The sequence below is a fragment of the Mchenga conophoros genome, linkage group LG3, assembly GCF_057382185.1.
Source record: "Mchenga conophoros isolate Kocher_MC1m ecotype Shallow Benthic linkage group LG3, M_conophoros_male_GT1.1, whole genome shotgun sequence".
In the NCBI taxonomy this organism is placed as follows: Eukaryota; Metazoa; Chordata; class Actinopteri; order Cichliformes; family Cichlidae; genus Mchenga; species Mchenga conophoros.
Genome location: NC_140528.1, coordinates 75,308,936 through 75,329,007, shown reverse-complemented (window position 1 = coordinate 75,329,007; position 20,072 = coordinate 75,308,936). Strand labels below are relative to the sequence as shown.

The window sequence follows — 20,072 nt, the reverse complement described above, 5'->3', positions numbered from 1 at the left end:
GAAGCTAAATTGTTTTCGGTCATGGACCTTAAGTCCAGTTACTATCAGGTACAGGTAGCCAAGGATGACAAGCCTAAGACAGCCTTCGTGTGTCCCCCTTGGTCTTTATTTATATACAACAGTAGGTGCGTTCGTTTATTACATTGGAGTGTGTGTGTGTGTGTGTGTGTGCCAGGAGAGGCTCCTCTACCTGGTACGAAGTGAAACTGCTTGTTAAGCTCTTATCTAGCAGGCACTGCTCCTTCCCTGCTTGATAACGGGTCACAGTGAATTAAAACAACAGTCTGCTGTCCCTCTGAAAAATCTTCACTCCTTTGTCTGTGAAACACAGTTTTGTAGGAGCGACCCCATCATAAAACCCCCACGGTGTGCTGCAAACTCTGTGTCTGTGTCTATGTGCACGAGCACATGAGTGAGTGTATGCGCGTACCTGTGTGTATGTGTGAGTGTGCGTGTGGATGTGCGTGCGTAACAGTTAAAGCACTATGTGCGTATATCTCTATGTACGTGCCTTCCCGAAGGTCATAAAAGTCCATCTCCCTTCCAAACCAAAGTTATTTTAGTTACAAACTTTGAGACTCCCACCCAGGCATGCCCTGAGGAATTCCCACGCAACATTAACCTCTCTTTGTCTCACTTTCACAGTTCAAACTGGGGGAGGGTCTCCTAGAAATCTACTCCTAAATTCCTGACATACTCAGGTCTTTATTACATCGAGGACAGTGTCAGTGTCTCTACAATAATTCTACATTCTAACACATTTCTAAACTCTAAAATAGGCTACGCATATCTTCAAAACTTATATTATTAAAAGATTATACTGACTACTAAGTACAATTTTCTATTGACAGAAACAAAACTGAAAGTCTGAGGAAGCTAACTGTTAATGGCTCTGCACGCAGACCACACTGCAGCACACCCAACCGCATGCCCACACACAACACACACACACACGCAAAATGGGAGGTGTCACCACAAGCATGTATAAAAGAACTGTGTGATGAGCCGTATCTTTGTTTCTTCATTCATCAGCTTCATCACAGGTAAGTAACTCACTATAACATGGTTTATACAGACTTCACATTTTCTTATAAAGAAATTAAACGTTTTAGATTGAGTTGTAATTTGAGTTTTTCAATTGTGATTCTTTGTAAATCTTTAAAGTTGCACTTTTTAAAATTTAAAATGATAACTCCACTGGATAATGAAGATGTTCATCTGTAGTTTGTAAACCTTCAATTCAACTCTTAACACTGTACGTCTTTGGCTTAGAGACAGAGTTTCTCAGAAGAGTGATGGCATCAGTGACTGTTTGCAGCACCACCAAAGGCTTGTTCCTCATGTTCACGCTGCTGTCTCTGGTTTCCCTTTCAAGTGCTTGGATAGACAAGGACCAGCTGGTAAATTGTTTTTTCTTAACCTTCAGTAATTTTGCGAGTCACCACAAACAAAGTTGCTGTTGTATTTTTTAGTGTAACCACTTGTATATGATTGATTTCAGACACAATTCAAAGAAAACTATCAGAACATGAAACAACATCTGGACAAACTGAAGGTCAGTGCATGTTCAGAGAACTGCAATAAGAAACTCATGGATATATATGACCAAATATAACGTTACAACATAGTAAACTGCCTTCCTGTAATATGAAACTGTTAAATTTCCATCAGGCTCAGCGTGAGGAAGAGGTGAACTTCAATTCCGAACTGTTGAGTGAATACTTGAAGCTTATGGATCCGTTTATCGAAGTGATGAAGAGATCTACGAAAGATTCACCTGATGGTTTTTATGAAGAAGTCACACTTATGGAGAGCTATAAGAATTTAGTGGCGGTGATTAAGGTTGAAATTGACAGGAAGAATAAGAACTTGGGTGAGAAAATGGAGGAAACTGAAAAGGAACTGGGAGAGCTGAACAAACGCATTAAATGCATTGAGGAACACCGAGATGAATTGTAACTTCCATGCCAGTCATTTCATTTTTCTTTAACAATCTGTTGTATCTCTGGTTAGTTTCCATTATATATATATATATATATATATATATATATATATATATATATATATTATAAACTGCAAACTGCCATACATTAAAGACATTTACCTACTACTACTATTGTTTCTTTTCCTCAGCAACATAATGATTAATTACCTGGTCACATTCTTGTGAAATGCAAGTATGCCCTCACCAGAAAGTTTCTGCTGTTTAATTGATGATGGTATTTATAATTGAATACTATAATAATAACTATTATTATTATTATTGTTAGTAGTAGTAGTAGTAGTATTGCGAATGTTTGACCTTTTGTTTGTTGAGACCAGTAGTAAAACATATGTTATTTTATGCCCGTAGTCAAGGTAGTTGAATTATGATAACAGCTGTAGGACATATATTATCCTCTAGTTTAGATGGTGTGCTGTGTATGTAGTTTAGTTCTCATTATACTCTTGGGTTAAAAGAACATAATCATTTTGTAGTTCATTAGATAAAGTGTGCATCACTCTGTATCCTTGATCGGCTGTGAATGTCTTACACTGTTTTCTTGACATGCTTTATTGTTGAATCATAAAAAGAAGGTTGTGAGCAGGAGACTTTGTGTCTAGGGCAGAAGAGATAAACCACATTCCACACCCCCACCTTCCTTAGAGCAGAAAGACAGGGAGCCAAGGTCAGGAGCCAGTCTTGCTAAGAATTAGAAAAACGTGTGAAGATGTAGCTTTTATGACTAGGTGGGGGTCGTCAGAAGCGGCTGTGAAACTCGTCGCCATTTCGAGACATGCTGTGAACCCTCTGCAGGCATCTCTCCCGTCCGGACGTTCTAAATGCTCTTAAGTGTTGAATTGTATGAAAATAAATGATTGTTGATTGAGCATTTATACACCGAGTACTGTCCTTCCTTCAGCCCAAAGATTAAAAGAATTGGGAGAATTCAACATGTTTTGTTTTTTCATTTATTTGTATAGTGCTACAGCATTCGTATTTTTGCATTGAATTGGGTTAACCACATAACCACTGGCACAGACACCCTTGTTAAGAAAGCCTGATTACTGGTGCATGATGGTAACTGGAGAAACGCATTCAATGTTTGTCCATAATGTACTTTCATAAGCATCATGCTGCATCTTACACCTTTACTAGTTTCCTGTATTGACTCCTTCCTTACACCTCACTCTCAGTAGTCAGATCATGTTTTTTGGTCCCTTCGGTTGTTTATTATTAATGATCTTCAGGGTGATTCTTAGTAGTGATGGGATTTCTGGCTCTTTTTAGAGAGCCGGCTCTTTCGGCTCCCAACCGCCTCTTCAGGTTGTTTTGTTGCTTTAATTAATTTTTAATTATTATTAACAATAATATAAAATTATGCACAAAAGGAATTACTAATGTAAAAAAAAAAGTGGTTTTATTTATATATGTTTATATATAAATATATGCGGTGGCCCCTAGAGACAAAGCACGTACAAACTCCAAAGCACATTTCTAGCGTTAACTGAACTTCCAAAGCAGAGCTACTAGATCACTTAAATTACACAATTGAAAGCATGTGTGTATTGTTTGTGTATTTACACACAAGCACGCATATATGTTCAAATAATTTTAAAAAAAAAAGTTCATTTACCTGTTACTACCACACACCAAATCCAGTTGTTGGTACTTCTTGGCTTGTGTAGCCACTAGGTAACAAAAGCTCAACACTGCGCCCAGCATCCTGGAGCACTTCTGTTGTCTTTTGTACATGTTTTGAAGTTTGTACGTGCTGCTTTGTCACTTCAAAGACCCGGCTCTCAGAGCCGTTTTGTTCGTTTGGGCATTCGTTTATATACAGTTCTCTTGAAGTCCCACCATCCATCCATCCATTTTGCTCCGCTTATTCGGGGCCGGGTCGCAGGGGCAGCAGCCCAAGCGGAGAAGCCTAGACCTCCCTGTCCCCAGCCACCTCCTCCAGCTTATCGGGGGAACTCCAAGGCGTTCCCAGGCCAGCCAAGAGACTCTCCAGCGTGTCCCGGTGGGACATGCCCGGAAAACTTCGCCCAGGAGGCATCCTTGTCAGATACCCGAACCACCTCAACTGGCTCCTTTCGATGTGGAGGAGCAGCAGTAGCTCTACTCTGAGCCCCTCCAGAATGGCCGAACTTCTCACCCTAACTCTAAGGGAGAGGCCAGCCACCCTTCGGAGGAAGCTCATTTCTGCCGCTTGTATCCGCGATCTCGTTCTTTCGGTCACTACCCACAGCTCGTGGCCATAGGTGAGGGTAGGGACGTAGATCGACCGGTAAATTGAGAACTTCACTTTTACACTCAGCTCCCTCTTCACCACGACGGACCGGTGCAGCGTCCGCATCACTGCGGCTGCAGCACCAATCCGTCTGTCGATCTCCGGCTCCCTTCTCCCATCACTCGCGAACAAGACCCCGAGATACTTGAACTCCTCCACTTGGGGATGAGTTTAAAATCATATGCACAAATTTAGCAAACAAAGTTATTTGCAGCCATTTACCTTTTACCCTTTTTTAAATAACCATTTCAAACTATTTACAGAACAATCAGCTGTTCTACATTCAATAAGATGCCACACAAATTATTTGTGCCACTTCAAAAAAATAATTTCTGTCCAGTATAAAGGAGAACATCACAGCCTGATACCTGCAGGTCTGACAGCAGCAGGTGTATCACTCCTGTTTTCTACCTGGAGACAGCAGTCACCTCATTGTTCTGACACACAACACAAAACTATCCACAACACATTAACTACACAAGACCAACTACACACTACAAACACGCTAAACCTCACAAATCTCTCACACCTCAAAACTCACTCTCTCTTTTTCTGCTGTATTTCTTTCTCTCGCCGTCACTTCCAAAACTTGCCCCTTTTCCTAAACAACCAGATATCATGTTGCCATATCATTTTTTGATTGGTTGACATGGTGCATTTTTCCACCAAAACGAACGGACTATTTTTTTTGTTTTTTGGTCATAAGCAGAGTGCTTGCTAGCACTGTCCTTAGACAGTAAACATGACGAAACTATTAAGGAAAAAACACCGTATCTATTGTTTATCATGACTCTGGTTTTACGTGGCCTATCAACACAATTTAAAAACTGGTATCTATCACCTTGTTGCTTTGTCATCTTAAAGTGATCGTGTGATTGGCTTACCACGACTACTTTATTCTTCCTCAGTCAAACAGCAGCGGTGACAGGGGCAAGGGCTCTGGCAAATCCAGAGAGGGGAAGACAGGAAAAAACATTCTCTCCTCTTCGGTCACACACTGCTCGCTGCCAGCCAATCTCCAATCACTCACAATAAGAATCTTCTCAGGAAACACAGTGACAGATCCAGGAAATCTATGTAGAGGATACACATTAGCACAAAGGCACAGAACCAGCAAGAGCTATCAACTATATTTTGAGTCACACGACGATCCAGCGACGAGTAGCTGCCATCCTCTGGTTTAAACGTTGACAGCGATAATGAGGCACAGGTGTTTCCTCTTCACAGGTGCGTGGGCCGAGGACGTGAACCTGCAACGAGTTCCACCCAGGCGAGAGAGGGGGAGAGAGAGAGAAACAAAAACACTACTGATCAGCTGCCTGCTGATTCACCAGGGCGTGACTGAAGAAATCTGCGAAAATTTTACCTGATGGTTTTCCTTGAATTGACACATTTATGGAAAACATTGAGAATTACGTGAAGGAAAGTAAGGCTAATATTGTCAGGGAGAATGAGGAGTAGAGGGCTGCGTCTTTATTTACACTTTCACTAGTTTCCTGTAGTGACTCCTTCCAGACACTTCACTCTCAGTAGTCAGATCATCAGCAGAGTATGCACAGCCCAGGCTCTCTTTCCTGAGCAGATAGGCTTCATGTCAAGTAACAACTATATGTTGGTGCTGAATCAAATCAGTCAGTTGGGCAGTACTTTTAGCTTGACAATGCTGTCATGGTCCTGGATTGCTGACCCAGTGTTTTGTGTTTTTTGGTCCTGTCAGTTTTTTATTATTAAAGATCATCAGGATGATTCTTAGGTTCTTTATTATTACGTTTTTCAACTGTGTCTCTATAGTCACCTTTTTATGTAATATATTGTCTCAGTCGCCCATTGCACTTTGTCGAGTTGTCTCTTGTTGTCTATGATCTTGTTCTCATGTGTCTTGGATTCTTTGGATTTCTGAGCTCTATTTCTATACTGTTTGTACAGCATTTTGAAACCTTGGGGCGACCGTGGCTCAGGGGTCCTTGGGCAAGACACTTCACCCAAGGACACATTCAGTCTCAGGGCAGACTGACTGAAGCTTGCCTCCACCAGTGTGTGAATGTGAGAGTGAATGATAGTGGAATTATACAGCGCTTTAGGTGTCTTGAAAAGCGCTATATAAATAAATGCAACCCATTACCTTAGCATGTGAGCAAAAAAAACCAAACATTACTGTATGAATGATGAATTATTGGAACTCAAAGCTCTACAGCAGACATGTGGGAAATTGATGAACTTTACAGCTCATCACTGTATAGTTAAAGAACTGAAAAATGAAAGGATGCATTTGCAACGGTGTAATATAATCCATGTATTTCATGTACCAAGGTACCCACACTCAGTCATAGACACAAACAGGACCACATACGCACTACGGTGAAGACAGTTACACAGACATGAGGCACAGAAGCTGCTTTGTGCATTCAAAAGAAGGACACGTCACTATTTGTTACATGTCCCCACATCCATGCTTTTAGCAGACAGTACGGCAACAGGATAATAACTTTTTAAATGTTTTATTACAAAACAACGTGACAAAACAATACACTTTATGTTAAAATCCACACTCACAACATGAGGTGATGGTGTCTTTGAGTCTATAAGGTCCATTCCTAGAGACTGAAATGAATTTCATATCCTTTGAACGACTTCTGTCTCAGTGATGGTGAATCTGAGCAGTGACAGAAAGCAGCATTCAGTTTCTCGCGTCTTCGCTGCAACTACACTTTTCCACAGTGACACAAGTCTGACGGACCTTGAACCTATCAGCCTCTGCACATCTTCGGCAGAGCAGAAAGGGACAGCCCCGTCACAGTCACTGCAGTCCATGTGAAGGCTCCTCAGTGAATTTATGGTTCTAAATCTCTGTCAGTGACGTTTCTCTGTTTGAGGCCCAGGTCTGACCGGGCAGTCTATGGCTCAGCAGTCCTTTGGTGCCTTTGAACCCATCGAGTTTTGAGATTCAAGTGGTGTGTGTGAGAAAGAGAAGCACAGACAGCAAGAGAAAGAGAGACAGGCGGTGAGAGAGAAGTGCACTTTTCCTTTCCAGGAGAAGCAAATGAGAGCAAACAACAACAGGGGTTAAGGAGAAAGACAATATGGCTTTTCCATGTCTACAGATGTAGACGTTTCATCTTTGATTCTTTGTAATATTAGAATTATGTAATCGCTCAGTTTCAAGTCCATTATCACCTGTTCACACTGCTCATATTTACATTTATATGTACATCGGCAACAGCTCTCATCCTGAGTTACTCATTATAAGAAGTCTATACCAACACTGTCATATGATTTCTGTCCTGCAGCTCTCTCTGTGCATAACAGGTCTCTCTCACATGCTTGGACATAAAGTTATATTTCTCATAAATCTCTGAAGTCTCTCTCACGTCACAGCTCGTATTCAAAGGCATTTGGCAGTAGCCACTTTGCACTGATTCCAGTAGTTTTCAGGTTTTTTGGAGGATGCAAAATGGTATCGAACATTTTCATATCGAACTTTCTTCACACCTAGCCAGCGGTGCTGGTGATTTAAACATGGTAAAGCTGGAGATCTCCTCTTCTAGTCTTTTCATTCCTTCCCCCAACCCATCCCTCAGACCCTCCTCCACCTCTTCTCCCTCCCCTGACTCTCTCTCTCCCCCCTCAGACCTCACTCTCTCCCGCTCCCCCGTCCTTCTGTCCAGCATATCTGGTGATAGAAATTCAGGGCCAAGCCTCCTCCCGCTGCCGCTCGTGTTGCAGTTGGCGTACAGAGAATTCCCATGGCCGTTGCTGGAGTTGCTGCTTATCAGAGTGTCGCTGTAACTGTGCCCACCGTTTCCATGGTTGCTAAGGAGCGTGGTTGTTGTGGTCGAAGTCGCCGTCCCGTTTCGTTTTTCCGCCATCCGGAATCCATCCGAGAAAAGGCTGGAGCTGCTGGGAGATTGAGGAGTGGCCGAGGAACCCAGCAAGTCCCGCCCCTTTCCCGATGACAACGAATTATCTGGCAGGTTGCGGGCAATCCCACACCGCCGTTTCACAAAGAAGATAAGGACGGCGACAAAACTTAAAACTAGTAAGATGGCAAATATGTACAAGGCCAGGATATGACGACCTTCGGATGTTGATACTTTTTCGACACTGGGAGCTTCTAGTGTCAGATAATAGGCTGCTCTGCGGCAAGGGGTGGGGTCTCTGACTGCCGGGCCCCCCTCCTAGATGAGAGAAATAGCACAGACAAAAAAAAGTCCTTATTTTCAAAAAAAAAAAAAAAGCAAAAACAACAAAAAATGACAAAAGGAAAGCAAACACAGGCCTGCCTCGTAGCTTCATACCTGGCACGTGCAGACATAGTTTCCCAGATTGTCGTCAGTGACAACCACCTCCAGGTCAGAGTTGTGCTGCCTGGTGTGTCTGTGGGGAGGATACTCCCAGCTACAGGGCTGAGGGGACAGCTGGACGCACGACAACAAGAGGCGCAGGCCCCGGAACACTTGCAGCACTTGGGGCGACGGATTGCAGCGACCTAGAGCGGAGGGCGAGAACGGAGACGGCGAATAGCTGATTAACAACAGCAGAGGCATTTTCACTCACAATCACACTGGACAGCGACGATCACGTTATCTTAAATGAAAGTATAAACTTACCTTCTGCTACATTACACTTTTTTAAGGCAGCGTCTACCACATCACCGGGACCGGGCCTGCACACAAGGGCAAAATTATAACATATTATATGTTATAAACGCTTCTTACATATAGCTCAATTTTCTGTATTACATTTCCATTTTTTTTTCCTTAGGAAAACATTGGTACACGAAAGTATTGCTGGAATAAAAATGGGTCACTGTGGTATTTTATAACCTTATACAGCTGCTGCCTGCCTTTCATTTCCATTTTTCTGGAAAATTTCCAATTCATTGTGATATTCCTGTAGTACTCACTCTTCTGTTGTTTGCTTGCAGGCTTCCTCCTTTGTGCTCCACACACAGCCCAGTCCTCTGGCTCTGGCGCACACCTCACAGCTGCGATACAGAGCGCAGCCTTCAGCTTGGACACGAGCCAGAGACAGAGGGCTGCCCACCAGAGCGTGGCCCTGGAAACACGGAGAACAGTTGCAGAATCGCTGAGAAATGGAACGAAGCACGGCTGTGCTTATAGTATGTGTATGTACACGCACGTGCGCTCTACCTTGTGCAGTAATATATTGTTAACAGGTTCCTGTGATGTGAACAGAGGAGTCTCCTGCAGTAAGGTGACATTCTGGCCCACTACTGCCACCTGGTGGAGCTCCCCACGGTCTGCAACACATTTTTTTATTTATTTTTATTTATTTAATTATTTCACATTCGTGTCACAACTTCTAATACAACTTGTGAAAGTTTAGGTTTTTATCAATTTTGCATTGACTTCAGTATTTAATTTCTAAGGACCATTATCTTTATCTGTATCTTAGTTCAGCTTTAGGGAGCTGCCTACATTAACTACAATTTTAAACGCACTACAATTTCTATATCCTCCTGTCGTCTCTATTGTCTGATCTCTCACCTGTTCCTAGATACAGCACTGCTGCCCTCCGCTCCTCGCTGCCGTCCTTCAGATTTACAGCCAGTTTGGTGTAACTGATTCCCTTTCGAACCAGCAGGGATGCTGCAGTCACACTGTTCTCCATCAGAGGGTGGTCTCTCACAAATGTCAGCACCTTGTCAGGAAGTTTTAGCGAGGACTCAAAGCCCTCAGCCTTTAATGCACTGTTTAAACACTATTATAAAGAAAGGAAAGGGTGTGTCTTAGTAATTTATGGTAGTAAAGTCAAATAAAATGCATGCATGGTACATTTAAAGTTTGAACTTCCAGAGGGCTTCACAATATTTCATATGTGCCTCCTTTAAAATGTGAAGATATCATGTTTTTAGAAATAACTAAGGTATAAATTTAACCTGGAATTTATTTTCATCTATTATTTTTTAATATATACAGCTGAGAACTCTTGTAAAACCAAATGTTATAAAGTCTATACATCCGCCTCATCAGAGTTCACATTATAAATGCACTGGATGAAGATTTGTGGAACTAAAATCTGAACAGAGGATTGAAAATCAGCCTGTACTTGAATAGATGGCTAAAATTAAGATAAACAGATGGCTGTACTTTTGAACATGTGTGCCACCCTGTTAAATATAACTGTTAAAATAAATATATGTACACCAAACATATTCACTAACTTCTCACAGATTAAAGAAACTGTGTTTTTACTCTGACCTTTTGGGAAAAGGTCAGAGTAAAAGAGTATCTTTGGATCATATCCAGAAGGACACGTTGCTAATAAAAGAGAACAAACCTCATTTAACCTCAGTTTTAAATGCCAAACAGATCAAGTATTTTTGGCAGGATAAAAAAATATTGGACCAAACAAGTTACGCCTTGGATCAAAGAAATGATTCCTAAACATCCACTAGAGAAATTCACATAATGTCTCCTCCTTTCTGAACTTTAAAGAGGATGTTCAGTGTAAACCAAGCATTATTTAGATTGTAAAATCTTCTACAACAACCATAAATCATCCGTGATGTTTGCGGGCTGCCATATTTAGATTCAGAAAAGCAGTGTAAATCATCGAAAATGTGAAAGTGCAGTTTAATACCTGGCCAGGCCGCGGTGAGGGGATCGGCTCATGATTGATCCAGTTGTCGCAGCTTTTCTTCAGCTCTTTAAATGAACCATCCAACACTTTGCTGATGTCAGACAGGCTGAAAACACACACGGCCGACAGGTCTACTTGCTCCCTGTGAGGAAGGGAAAATAAATGTTTAGCATGATGCTAAGTATGGAAGGAAAAAGCTCATTTTTTAAAAAGAGTAAAATCACATCTTTTTTTTGGAAAATAAGCATGAAGCTACAGCAAGTAAACAGCTTCATGCTTATTTATACTTTTTATATCATGCAATTGAAAACTGTGAATGAGCCTGTATTGCACCATATCCACTGATAGATCATCTATATTTGTCTACAACAGAAGACAACAGCAAGAAACTACATTTCTAGTGTTACAATATCTCGTATGACCAAGGCTCTGCTCTGGCCTCTTGGTTACTCTTTGGCTTACCACTGGGAGGTGAACAGTCCATAGAAGTGTGTGCTGCTGGGGTCGCCTGGAATATGTTGCATGGTGAAAACATCAGTTAGGACGTTATAGCGCTGGCCGCTGGGCTTGTCCTCGCACACCAGCTGTGCCTTGAGAAAGGTGGTCCAACGTCGCTGCAGAGTCTTCATCCCTCCCACATCAGACTGAACAGACAGAGTTAATCTTAACAGGGATTCAATCATATATAGGGATCAATGATTCAGTCAAGACAGTGGGTTACCTTGCAGACCCGGGCCACCCTGGGTACTTTGACTTTGGTGTAGAAGTCATATTCTTTGGCCACCTCGTTAAAGAAGAAGTAGATTTTGTCATCGTCTCCTGTCGGGTTTCCTGCGGACTGCTCTATGAAAGCTGAGCTGACAAATTCTGGGTCTGAGAGAAAAAACACCCGCAGACACACAGTTCTAATTATCCTTGTGGGAAAGTGTGGGGTCAGCATGTGTGACTGTGGGCAAATGTGTCTCTTACCGCTGAGCCAGTTGATGGATCGTTCAGTTCGGATGCGCTCCTGCTCAGGGCCCGTTGCCCGGGAGATGTCGAAGAGTGTTCCCAGGAAGTTGCTGGTAGCTGCTGTGTAAAGGAGACCATCTAAAAGGCAAAAAAATGAGAGAAAGGACAACGTTTATTTTATATAAAGATATCAAGAGAGCTTAAAAACTCTTGTTTAAAATTTTCATTTTGACCAGGAAACTTAATCAGTCAATCACACACAGTGGTACTTACCTGCCATAATAGCTGTGTAATGCTGACTAGGCTCAAAAGGACACTTTCCCTTCCCTGACTCCATCCTCACCACTCCATCAACTTCTTCCAGAGTAAATGTAGTGGCATTCTGCAGAGAAGAGAAACAAAGGACTTATATTTCCTAATTAATTACAGGCTTTTCTGTCTGATCTCGTACAGATTGCTTATTGGCAACTTACACTGCTTCATTCATAATTCATTCATTATGAACTCCTAAAAATAGTTACTGTGAGAAGGTGTTGCTGAAGCCTGGAAAAGTCTTTAGACCTCACTGCAGGTGGTGTATAAACGCATTATGGGTACAAGTGTGGGAGATCCATCTGCACTCATTAATGCTGCATGTGCAAACTCAAACCCATTATGTAACCATATTGTGGCTCGCCTGTCTGTATGTCTGTCTGTTTGAGCGGGGTCAGAGGTCATCATCATGCATCAGTCGCTAAACTACAAGCGCATGGACGCACTCACCAAGAAGGCACACTGAGGGTCGAAAGCATAGGTGCCGCACACATAGATGCGACCATCTCCCAGGAACTCCAACAGTCGGATGTAGTTCCTGCAGTCGCCCTGCAGGGGGAGACAAACAGTAAAAAATAAAGGCAACATAGAAGGCAAGATACTGTATCCATTTTAAGCTCGGTTTAACAATCAGGACATACAGCAAATATGTTCATAATTACACATGTTTAATAAGAGTTAAATTCACATTGGATTAAGAATGATTTCACTGAGTGAAAAAGGGCAATAGGTATGTTATATGATAAAATAGTCTTGGTCTACACTGATATATAAATAAGTTTCGTTATAAACATTAACTTTCTGCCTTTTTTTATTCTTCTTGTTGCTGAACACCAAATGATTAATGATTTTCAAAAATGTTTTGAATTTTGAGACAAAAAGGTGTTTTCTTCATGAGCCGTTTTAAAGAGTTTAAAGGGTAAAGAGTTCAGTTTTGAACAACAAAACAGGAAATTGGTGATGCCTCGCTGCTGGAGGTGACACCTGAGATTCCCACTGCTATCAGCCGAGGCCTCACACACACACACACACACACACACACACACACACACACACACACACACACACACACAGGCATGAAACTTGAGATCATCCACTTTCATGCATGACACCAGATTACACATATATTTGAGCACACTTTATTTTTCTCTCCTTATTGTCACACATCAGAAGCTGTTATGGAAAAACACCCTCACTGTCCCATGCCAGTTACCAAGAAACCATGACGTAAGCAATTTCTACTAAGCTCTGTGTGTGTGTGTGTGTGTGTGTGTGTGTGTGTGTGTGTGTGTGTGTGTGTGTGTGTGTGCGCCATCCTGGATGAGCTCCAGGCCTGATTCACCTCCCCAGAGACCTGATCCTCTCTGATGCACAGATCGTGTCACTCAAACCAGCCCTCCATGCTGGTACAGCTCCACGTGAGTTGGACAGAGAGCCAAAAAAGAGAGCGAGAGATAGAGAGAACAAGAGAAAGACAGAAGTGGAGCTCAGGCTGGTAACAAAGGGATCAGCCTGGGATTAGCTATTTCATTGGCCCCAAATTAACCCCATTCATACTAATAAGCTTCATTCACAATCTGGCATGGGGGTGGCTCGAATGGCTCTATTCTATTCTGTTTGATTTTATTGAATTCTTTTGTACTCTTGATTAAAATGGCCTCCAATTATACATCTTTCATAGTAAAAACTTTAATGACTTTGGTGCGCAACGCAGAAATAAAAAGTCCTGCCACCTAAACATCTAAAAGCTTTTCATGCTTGCTGACATTTACCTGCTCAAAGCAATCTCCTGGTAATTACTGATGTATGTGTGTGAGAGGACATGGTCCAACTTTTTTTTCCTGACCTCATGCTCCGCGCTCACCCTCCATTATCTCTTTCTGTCCAGCACTTTTCTCACTGCTTCTCTTCTGCAGACTTTCTCCTTGCAAGCACTTCCACAACAGTTTTGACAGTGCAGCATATCCAGTGATGCTACTGTAGTACCTGAAGTAAATTAAGTAAATATTGATTGACAGGGGTTGTTTTCGTCTTTCCCTCAAAGCCTCAGCTTAATTTGATTTAATTTGAATTATATAGCACCAGATTGAAACAATAGTCATCTTAAGCCACTCTATATTATAGGGTTATAAACAGTAACCGACTCTCCAACGATCCACTTTGAGCAAGAACTTGGTGACAGTGAGGAGAAAAAAACTCCCTCTGAACCTGAAGATGACACATTAGTGCAGTTTTAGTGTCTTTCAGCTGAATGACAGACAACTAATTATGAGTAAGGACTCGGCAACAGCAGGAAGGAAAAACGTCCTTTTCACAGGAAAGAACCTTCAGCAGAACTTGGCTCAGGAAGAGGAAGCCATGTGTTGTGACGTGTTGGGGTGTTGGGGGTTACACCGGAAAAGATTCAAACTTACAAACCAAAAAATCCCAAGAAGCATTTAAGATTTTAGTATCAGTGAAGCAATAACTAGTAAAGTATGATGACTGTATACATGCACACCCACTACTTACTAAAGCTTTGACGTTTTCTTACACCTTATGATGAATGCGATGACAGAATTAAACTCAAGTCAGATCTTTTATCATATATCCACGTCTTTTCCTGTAATCCTGTAGTTAGTAATGTCCTGCTGATAGGAGTAAGCTATTACTAACGTGTCCTTATTTGTCTCTGAGTCTGCAGTTTTCACATGATTCACACACACACACACACACGGGCAGGTACTCTCTTGTTGAGTCTATTGTCTTGTCTCTGCAATCTTCATTTATTCTCCCCTGCACTTCCTCTTTCTCTATTGGTTCGACTCCCCTCCTGCGCCCCCTCCCCCACTTTTTTAAACCATCTGACTCACGTATATTCTTGTAATCAATGCCTTTGTAGAAAAAAACAACCCTTTCCTGGCTTTATCAGTCTATCACCTCCTTACAGTAGAGAACAGCAAACTGTGCTGATGATGTTTATGAAAAAGCAGGTCAAAACTAATTGCACTTCCTTCTCTTTTGAACCGCTGACCTTCCACTGGCTTTGTTTATCTTTGATTTGAGAGATTTTCTTCTGCTCTGATTCAATTTGGAGCATTATCCAGTCATTTAAGGACATCTTTTGTGTTTTTCACAGGCCGCACACTCCACTATGCCAGCAAAAGATCTGGTTCAGTCTGTTACTTTTTGTTTAAACCAATAAATCAGTCAGGTACAAGAAATGTAGATCAAGTGTGTGTTTCTGTGAGCAGTTTGGTCAGAGCAGAGTAACATGCTGACATGTACAGTGGAGTGGATAGTGCGCTCTAGTTGATCAGTTTCCGTAGTCAGTTACTGGACATCTGTGAGTCCACATCCACTTCATTCTGGGTTTTCATCTCTATCGCTCTCTCTCTTTATATACACACATGCACGCGAGCACACACACACACACAGACACACACACCCCTACTGGGGCATTGGCATAAATCCCAGAACTTCCCATCCAATGCCCAACAGCACAGGTTTGTAAAGCACACACAAAGACACACAAATGTACGGCACAGCACAAAATAAAAGCAGAGACATGTGACATCTAAGTCTTTGGTGATATATATATATATATATATATATATATATATATATATATATATATATATATATATAAGCACTAACCTCCTCTTTGTCTACATTGGTTTCTCTTAATGAAGACCTAGACTTTGTTGCATGCATCAAAATCTTTACAGCTTCAATCGAGGACCATGCGCTTAGTCATGTGCACCATTCATGTATATATGGGTGGAGTATGAATGGACTCCTATACATATTATTGGTATATCTGATAAATGCATTGTCTCCTCAGTTGCAAAGGCTGGGATTCGTCATAGCTTATTATTAATACCTTCTAGTCCACTGTGTTTATGTTTATCCAGCAATCTTTGTAAAACAGTTAAGCCAGATATTCTCATTTACATAGCAACTCAATTAATATTAGAAACGATCAGCGTAGTTCATGGACATTCAAATGGTTCATTAGATTTTATCTGGGTACGACTGAGCTGAGTTCCTGCAGGAAGTACAAGTTTCAGTGCTGGCTGTGTTTTCCAGTCTGTTCTTGGGTTTCAAACAGCAACAATGGAAGTCAAAGCCACATTTCAGAATAGCAAGATTTAAGACAGTACTACAATTTTGCATTAACACCAGTTTGGCTGAACTACACAAAAACAACACACAAGCAGCACACATGCACTGTTCTCACCTCTGTCTTTCCCTTTCCCTCACATGACTTCCTCTTGTCGTCTGAGACGTCCCAAATAATCTGCAGGAAGAAAGAAGATACACAGACGTAGTAAGTCTGTCAGTTTTCTTATACACAAAGATAATACAGGCTTTGGCAGAGAGCACCAAATACAACACAAAATACATTTAATGCTTTAAATCCACAGCTGTACACCGCTGTCGATCAAAACACGCACTGTTAGAAAGAGTTTCACTTGTTTGCTGGTAGGTAGCATAACAACAGTAACTGCAGTGACTCCAGACACACTAACACAAGTATGGGACAAGTTTGACTATTATATGGACGTATGCGACGGGGGACGTATATATCCTGATTCTTTTTGATACACCCTGTATTCAGTGGTTTAATGCTGCTGCCTGGTTACTCACACACTGGCACTGCGCCTACCTTTAATGGTTTTTTTTCATTGAGCTTCTTGGTGTCTACAGCCAGTATGGCATCCCTGGCACCCAGGAACAGCATGCCCGATGAGCGGTCCAGCAAGAAGGTGCTGAAGTTTGCCACATCGCCGAAAGTCTCCGAACCCAGGATGGTGTCTGTCAGACAGAGGGGGTGAGAGGGGGTGATATATGTCAATAACAGGATCTAAATGAATTTGGAAAGACACACTCAGAAAACAGGGCTTGGAAAAAAAATACATCTGTTCGCTGCCTCCTTGACCCATGTAACTGTGGAAACAAATGGTTGACAGGATGAGATTAAGCAAACACCATATTCCCAGCAAGAAGTTCTAAAGAGATAAAGGGATGGAGGGATGAGAATAGGAAGGGAGAGATGAGCGTAACCCGTGTTTCACACTGTCCTCTTACACAATCAGAGCAGCAGATTAATTCCTAATCTCTCTGAGACTTTTTCATCGTTCTTTTCACTCGATGTTTACCGCCATTTTTCTGCCCTTCTCTCTCTGCAGTGATATACTGTTTACAACAAAGGCATCTTCCAACTCTTCCGTCCTTCCTTGCAGCTCTCTGGAAACAACCTTCTGTTTGCCTCCTTTTTAAACGCCGTCCTCATTCAAACGCAAATCCACTGCAGAGGAGGAAATACAACAAACTAAATTATGCATAATCATAATGTATAATACATAACTGATTCATCTTCTACATAATATATGGTGTGTAATATCAGCCATAATTCTCTCCTTAATCTAAAAACTATCAAATGAATCAAATCCCCGAAGCTTTTAAATTGTGTTCCAGCTCTTGTTTGCTCTCTCACTCAGTCACTCTCCCTCCCACTCTTTCAGCTCTAGGACAAAGCGTGTGTGTGTGTGTGTGTTTGTGCGTGTGTTTGTGCGTGTGTGCGTACTGATGTCCCAGCTGCTGAGAGGAAAGAGCACAGCTGTGTGCTGAACTTCTTTTGAGTACTGGTGAGCGATTGTGTGTGTTTGTGTGATTTAGCAGTTTTTTTAAAGTCCTCCAATGTCACCCTTTTTTAGCCTCACGAAGAAAGCCAGACACGGCTTCGCCTCCAAAGAAGGCGGGGCCGGCGATTGGTTTCGACGTCCCAATCAAAGACACAGGAACACAAAATAAAGAAGCGCCATTGCACCACAGATGACAAATCAGATGACAGATAAATGCTAATGAGTGCAGCATGTGGTGTTAATTTAACCTCAAACAAACTAACAAGAGCAAACCAGATAATGTGCATTACTCACTGCACTTGCACAATTAAACAATTAATGAATCATGACTAATGACTAACAACAGAACCAACTCCCATGTTTGTTCACAGGGCAGACGTGGCTTTATAATATGAGAAACTGTATTTATCACCTATATACACACATTTACTGTCAAACTCAACACCTAGCACCTAAAATCTAAAGAAAAGGTGTCCAACATAAAGCCTGGGGGCCATAATCGGCCCTGCAAAGACTGCAATTCAGCCCGTTAGAATGCTTTGGAAAACATGAAGGAGTGCAAGGAGTTTTTGAACTGTTAACTGTATTTTCATAGTTGTTACTAGAGATGGACCGATCCGATATTACGTATCGGTCCGATACTGACCTAAATTACTGGATCGGATATCGGCGAGAAATAAAAAATGTAATCCGATCCATTAAATATCAAAAAAGCACCTCACAAACTCGTCTCATAACCGTAGCACGTCGGAGCAGTGTGGTCACGTGATACAGCGGCTGTGTGTATTTGTAGTCTCGCTACCAAACCAGCATTTCATCTCCGAGGAAGTTATCCCAGAGAGAAGTAAAGCAAGTGTGTAAGTTCCTCTCTGAATGTTTGTAAAGCATTCCCGCCTTAAGCTTAACAACCGATATATGGAGCAAGTGCCTCTCTCTCTCTCTCTCCTGCTGCTACTTCATGAAACTGCTTAATGATCAGCTGATCGGCTTTTCTGTCGCGAGTCCGTGTCTCTTGTTTGTTTTTGGCCCACTTTGCACCAGAAAGAGGAAACCAGCGGCTGAACAACAGCAGCACGTTTAAGCTTGATAAGCTGTTGTTAGAATTTATTTAATATTACTTTCTACTCCAGGATCTTTTTCTACGTAGCTGACGCTGGTAACTGTTCAGGGGCGGATCTAGCAAAGTTTAGCCACGGGGGCCGATAGGGCATTAACAGGGAAAAGGGGGCACAAAGACATACTTTTCTTTCTTATTCTCATTTAAAATGTCTCGCTTTTAATAAATAATTATCTGAATCTTACACCCAACGTTTTAATCTGATGTAAAATATATAGAAGTCCATTACTGTATATAGTAACTGTTAAGTCTAATATACCCTAGTAAGCTATAGTACTTTTTCCTTTGGGAAAGTACCATCTGTGAATTCTGCAATTCTGTTGAAGAAAGATGTTGAATCTATTTAATTATTCTTGAAAAAATAATTTATTTCTGTGCATTTTTTTTTCACACTGCATCAAATTAAAGTTGATTGCATCGATTAAGCATCATAAAGTGGAGGGTGGAGGGTGGTTCCCTATTTTTTATTTTTTTTTGCTGGTAGTTTGCAACCCTATTAGTTAGGTTGCTTAATATTTCTGCTAAGTACTCTTTAAAATACCAGAATAGGAAGGATGGAGCAGGTTTAAGTTTATTAGATTGATCAGTGTTGCTGAACTATGAAATATTTTGGGCGCAGTGTACTTTTTACACACAGGTATAACAGAATAGCTTTAGTGCTGTTGTTTATTTAAACTTGAGTATGAACTTATACAAAATGCAGCAAGATATTAAAAAACAGTTTTATTGATTAAAAAACACTATATCGGATTCATATCGGTATCGGCAGATATCCAAATTCATGATATCGGTATCGGTATCGGACATAAAAAAGTGGTATCGTGCCATCTCTAGTTGTTACAGCTTTTTCTATTGATAAAGACCTATCACATCGCCATTAATAGCACAACAAATAGCTAAGTAATAGATAAATGACAGAAATGTTCCTTTTTTTCCACAATTTACTTTAGAAATTTCTGTTTTGTAACAATGGGTATATGGGTGAAACAAAAAAGAGCATTATTATGAATACAGGATAGTCTGGGCAATGAGTTACCAGAACTTCTTCTGTCATCTTACACATTTATCATGTAAAAAATTAGATGTTTTGTTGAATTTGCACTTCTTTTTCTTATATTAAGAGTTAAACTTAAATGACCATCATTTATGTCTGGTTTAAATGAAAAGTTTGTTTTCAAATGTCGAATC

At 41.3% G+C, this 20,072-nt stretch overlaps 2 protein-coding genes across 2 annotated transcripts in view; one reads left to right on the top strand and one right to left on the bottom strand.

The window, feature by feature from the left end:
- The first annotated feature begins 905 nt into the window (after window positions 1-905).
- Window positions 906-2,877, top strand: LOC146580488 (uncharacterized). The gene is made up of 4 exons (XM_085267256.1): window positions 906-1,043; window positions 1,273-1,400; window positions 1,502-1,555; window positions 1,672-2,877. Exons 1-4 carry the CDS (start codon window positions 1,001-1,003, stop codon window positions 1,957-1,959), a joined length of 513 nt encoding a protein of 170 aa, XP_085123382.1. The 5' UTR covers window positions 906-1,000; the 3' UTR covers window positions 1,960-2,877.
- A 3,677-nt stretch (window positions 2,878-6,554) lies between these two features.
- Window positions 6,555-20,072, bottom strand: part of sema4f (sema domain, immunoglobulin domain (Ig), transmembrane domain (TM) and short cytoplasmic domain, (semaphorin) 4F) — a 58,286-nt gene continuing 44,768 nt past the window's right edge. Inside the window, exons 2-15 of the mRNA XM_085267255.1 lie at window positions 16,789-16,937; window positions 16,360-16,419; window positions 12,591-12,689; window positions 12,102-12,210; window positions 11,847-11,966; window positions 11,599-11,750; window positions 11,340-11,521; window positions 10,878-11,019; window positions 9,782-9,995; window positions 9,425-9,534; window positions 9,178-9,329; window positions 8,882-8,937; window positions 8,570-8,760; window positions 6,555-8,449 (exon numbers count right to left, since the gene is read on the bottom strand). Of these exons, the coding sequence (XP_085123381.1) occupies window positions 7,742-8,449; window positions 8,570-8,760; window positions 8,882-8,937; window positions 9,178-9,329; window positions 9,425-9,534; window positions 9,782-9,995; window positions 10,878-11,019; window positions 11,340-11,521; window positions 11,599-11,750; window positions 11,847-11,966; window positions 12,102-12,210; window positions 12,591-12,689; window positions 16,360-16,419; window positions 16,789-16,937 (2,444 nt within the window). The 3' untranslated portion in view covers window positions 6,555-7,741. The remainder of the gene's footprint in view (window positions 8,450-8,569; window positions 8,761-8,881; window positions 8,938-9,177; window positions 9,330-9,424; window positions 9,535-9,781; window positions 9,996-10,877; window positions 11,020-11,339; window positions 11,522-11,598; window positions 11,751-11,846; window positions 11,967-12,101; window positions 12,211-12,590; window positions 12,690-16,359; window positions 16,420-16,788; window positions 16,938-20,072) is intronic.

What these genes read in the sequence shown, in the direction of transcription:
- LOC146580488 (XM_085267256.1), top strand. Translation starts at nt 1,001, where the DNA reads ATGAGCCGTATCTTTGTTTCTTCATTCATCAGCTTCATCACAG. An exon ending in GGATAGACAAGGACCAGCTG is followed by an intron (nt 1,401 to 1,501) that starts GTAAATTGTTTT and finishes GATTGATTTCAG; the next exon opens with ACACAATTCAAAGAAAACTA. An exon ending in AACATCTGGACAAACTGAAG is followed by an intron (nt 1,556 to 1,671) that starts GTCAGTGCATGT and finishes AATTTCCATCAG; the next exon opens with GCTCAGCGTGAGGAAGAGGT.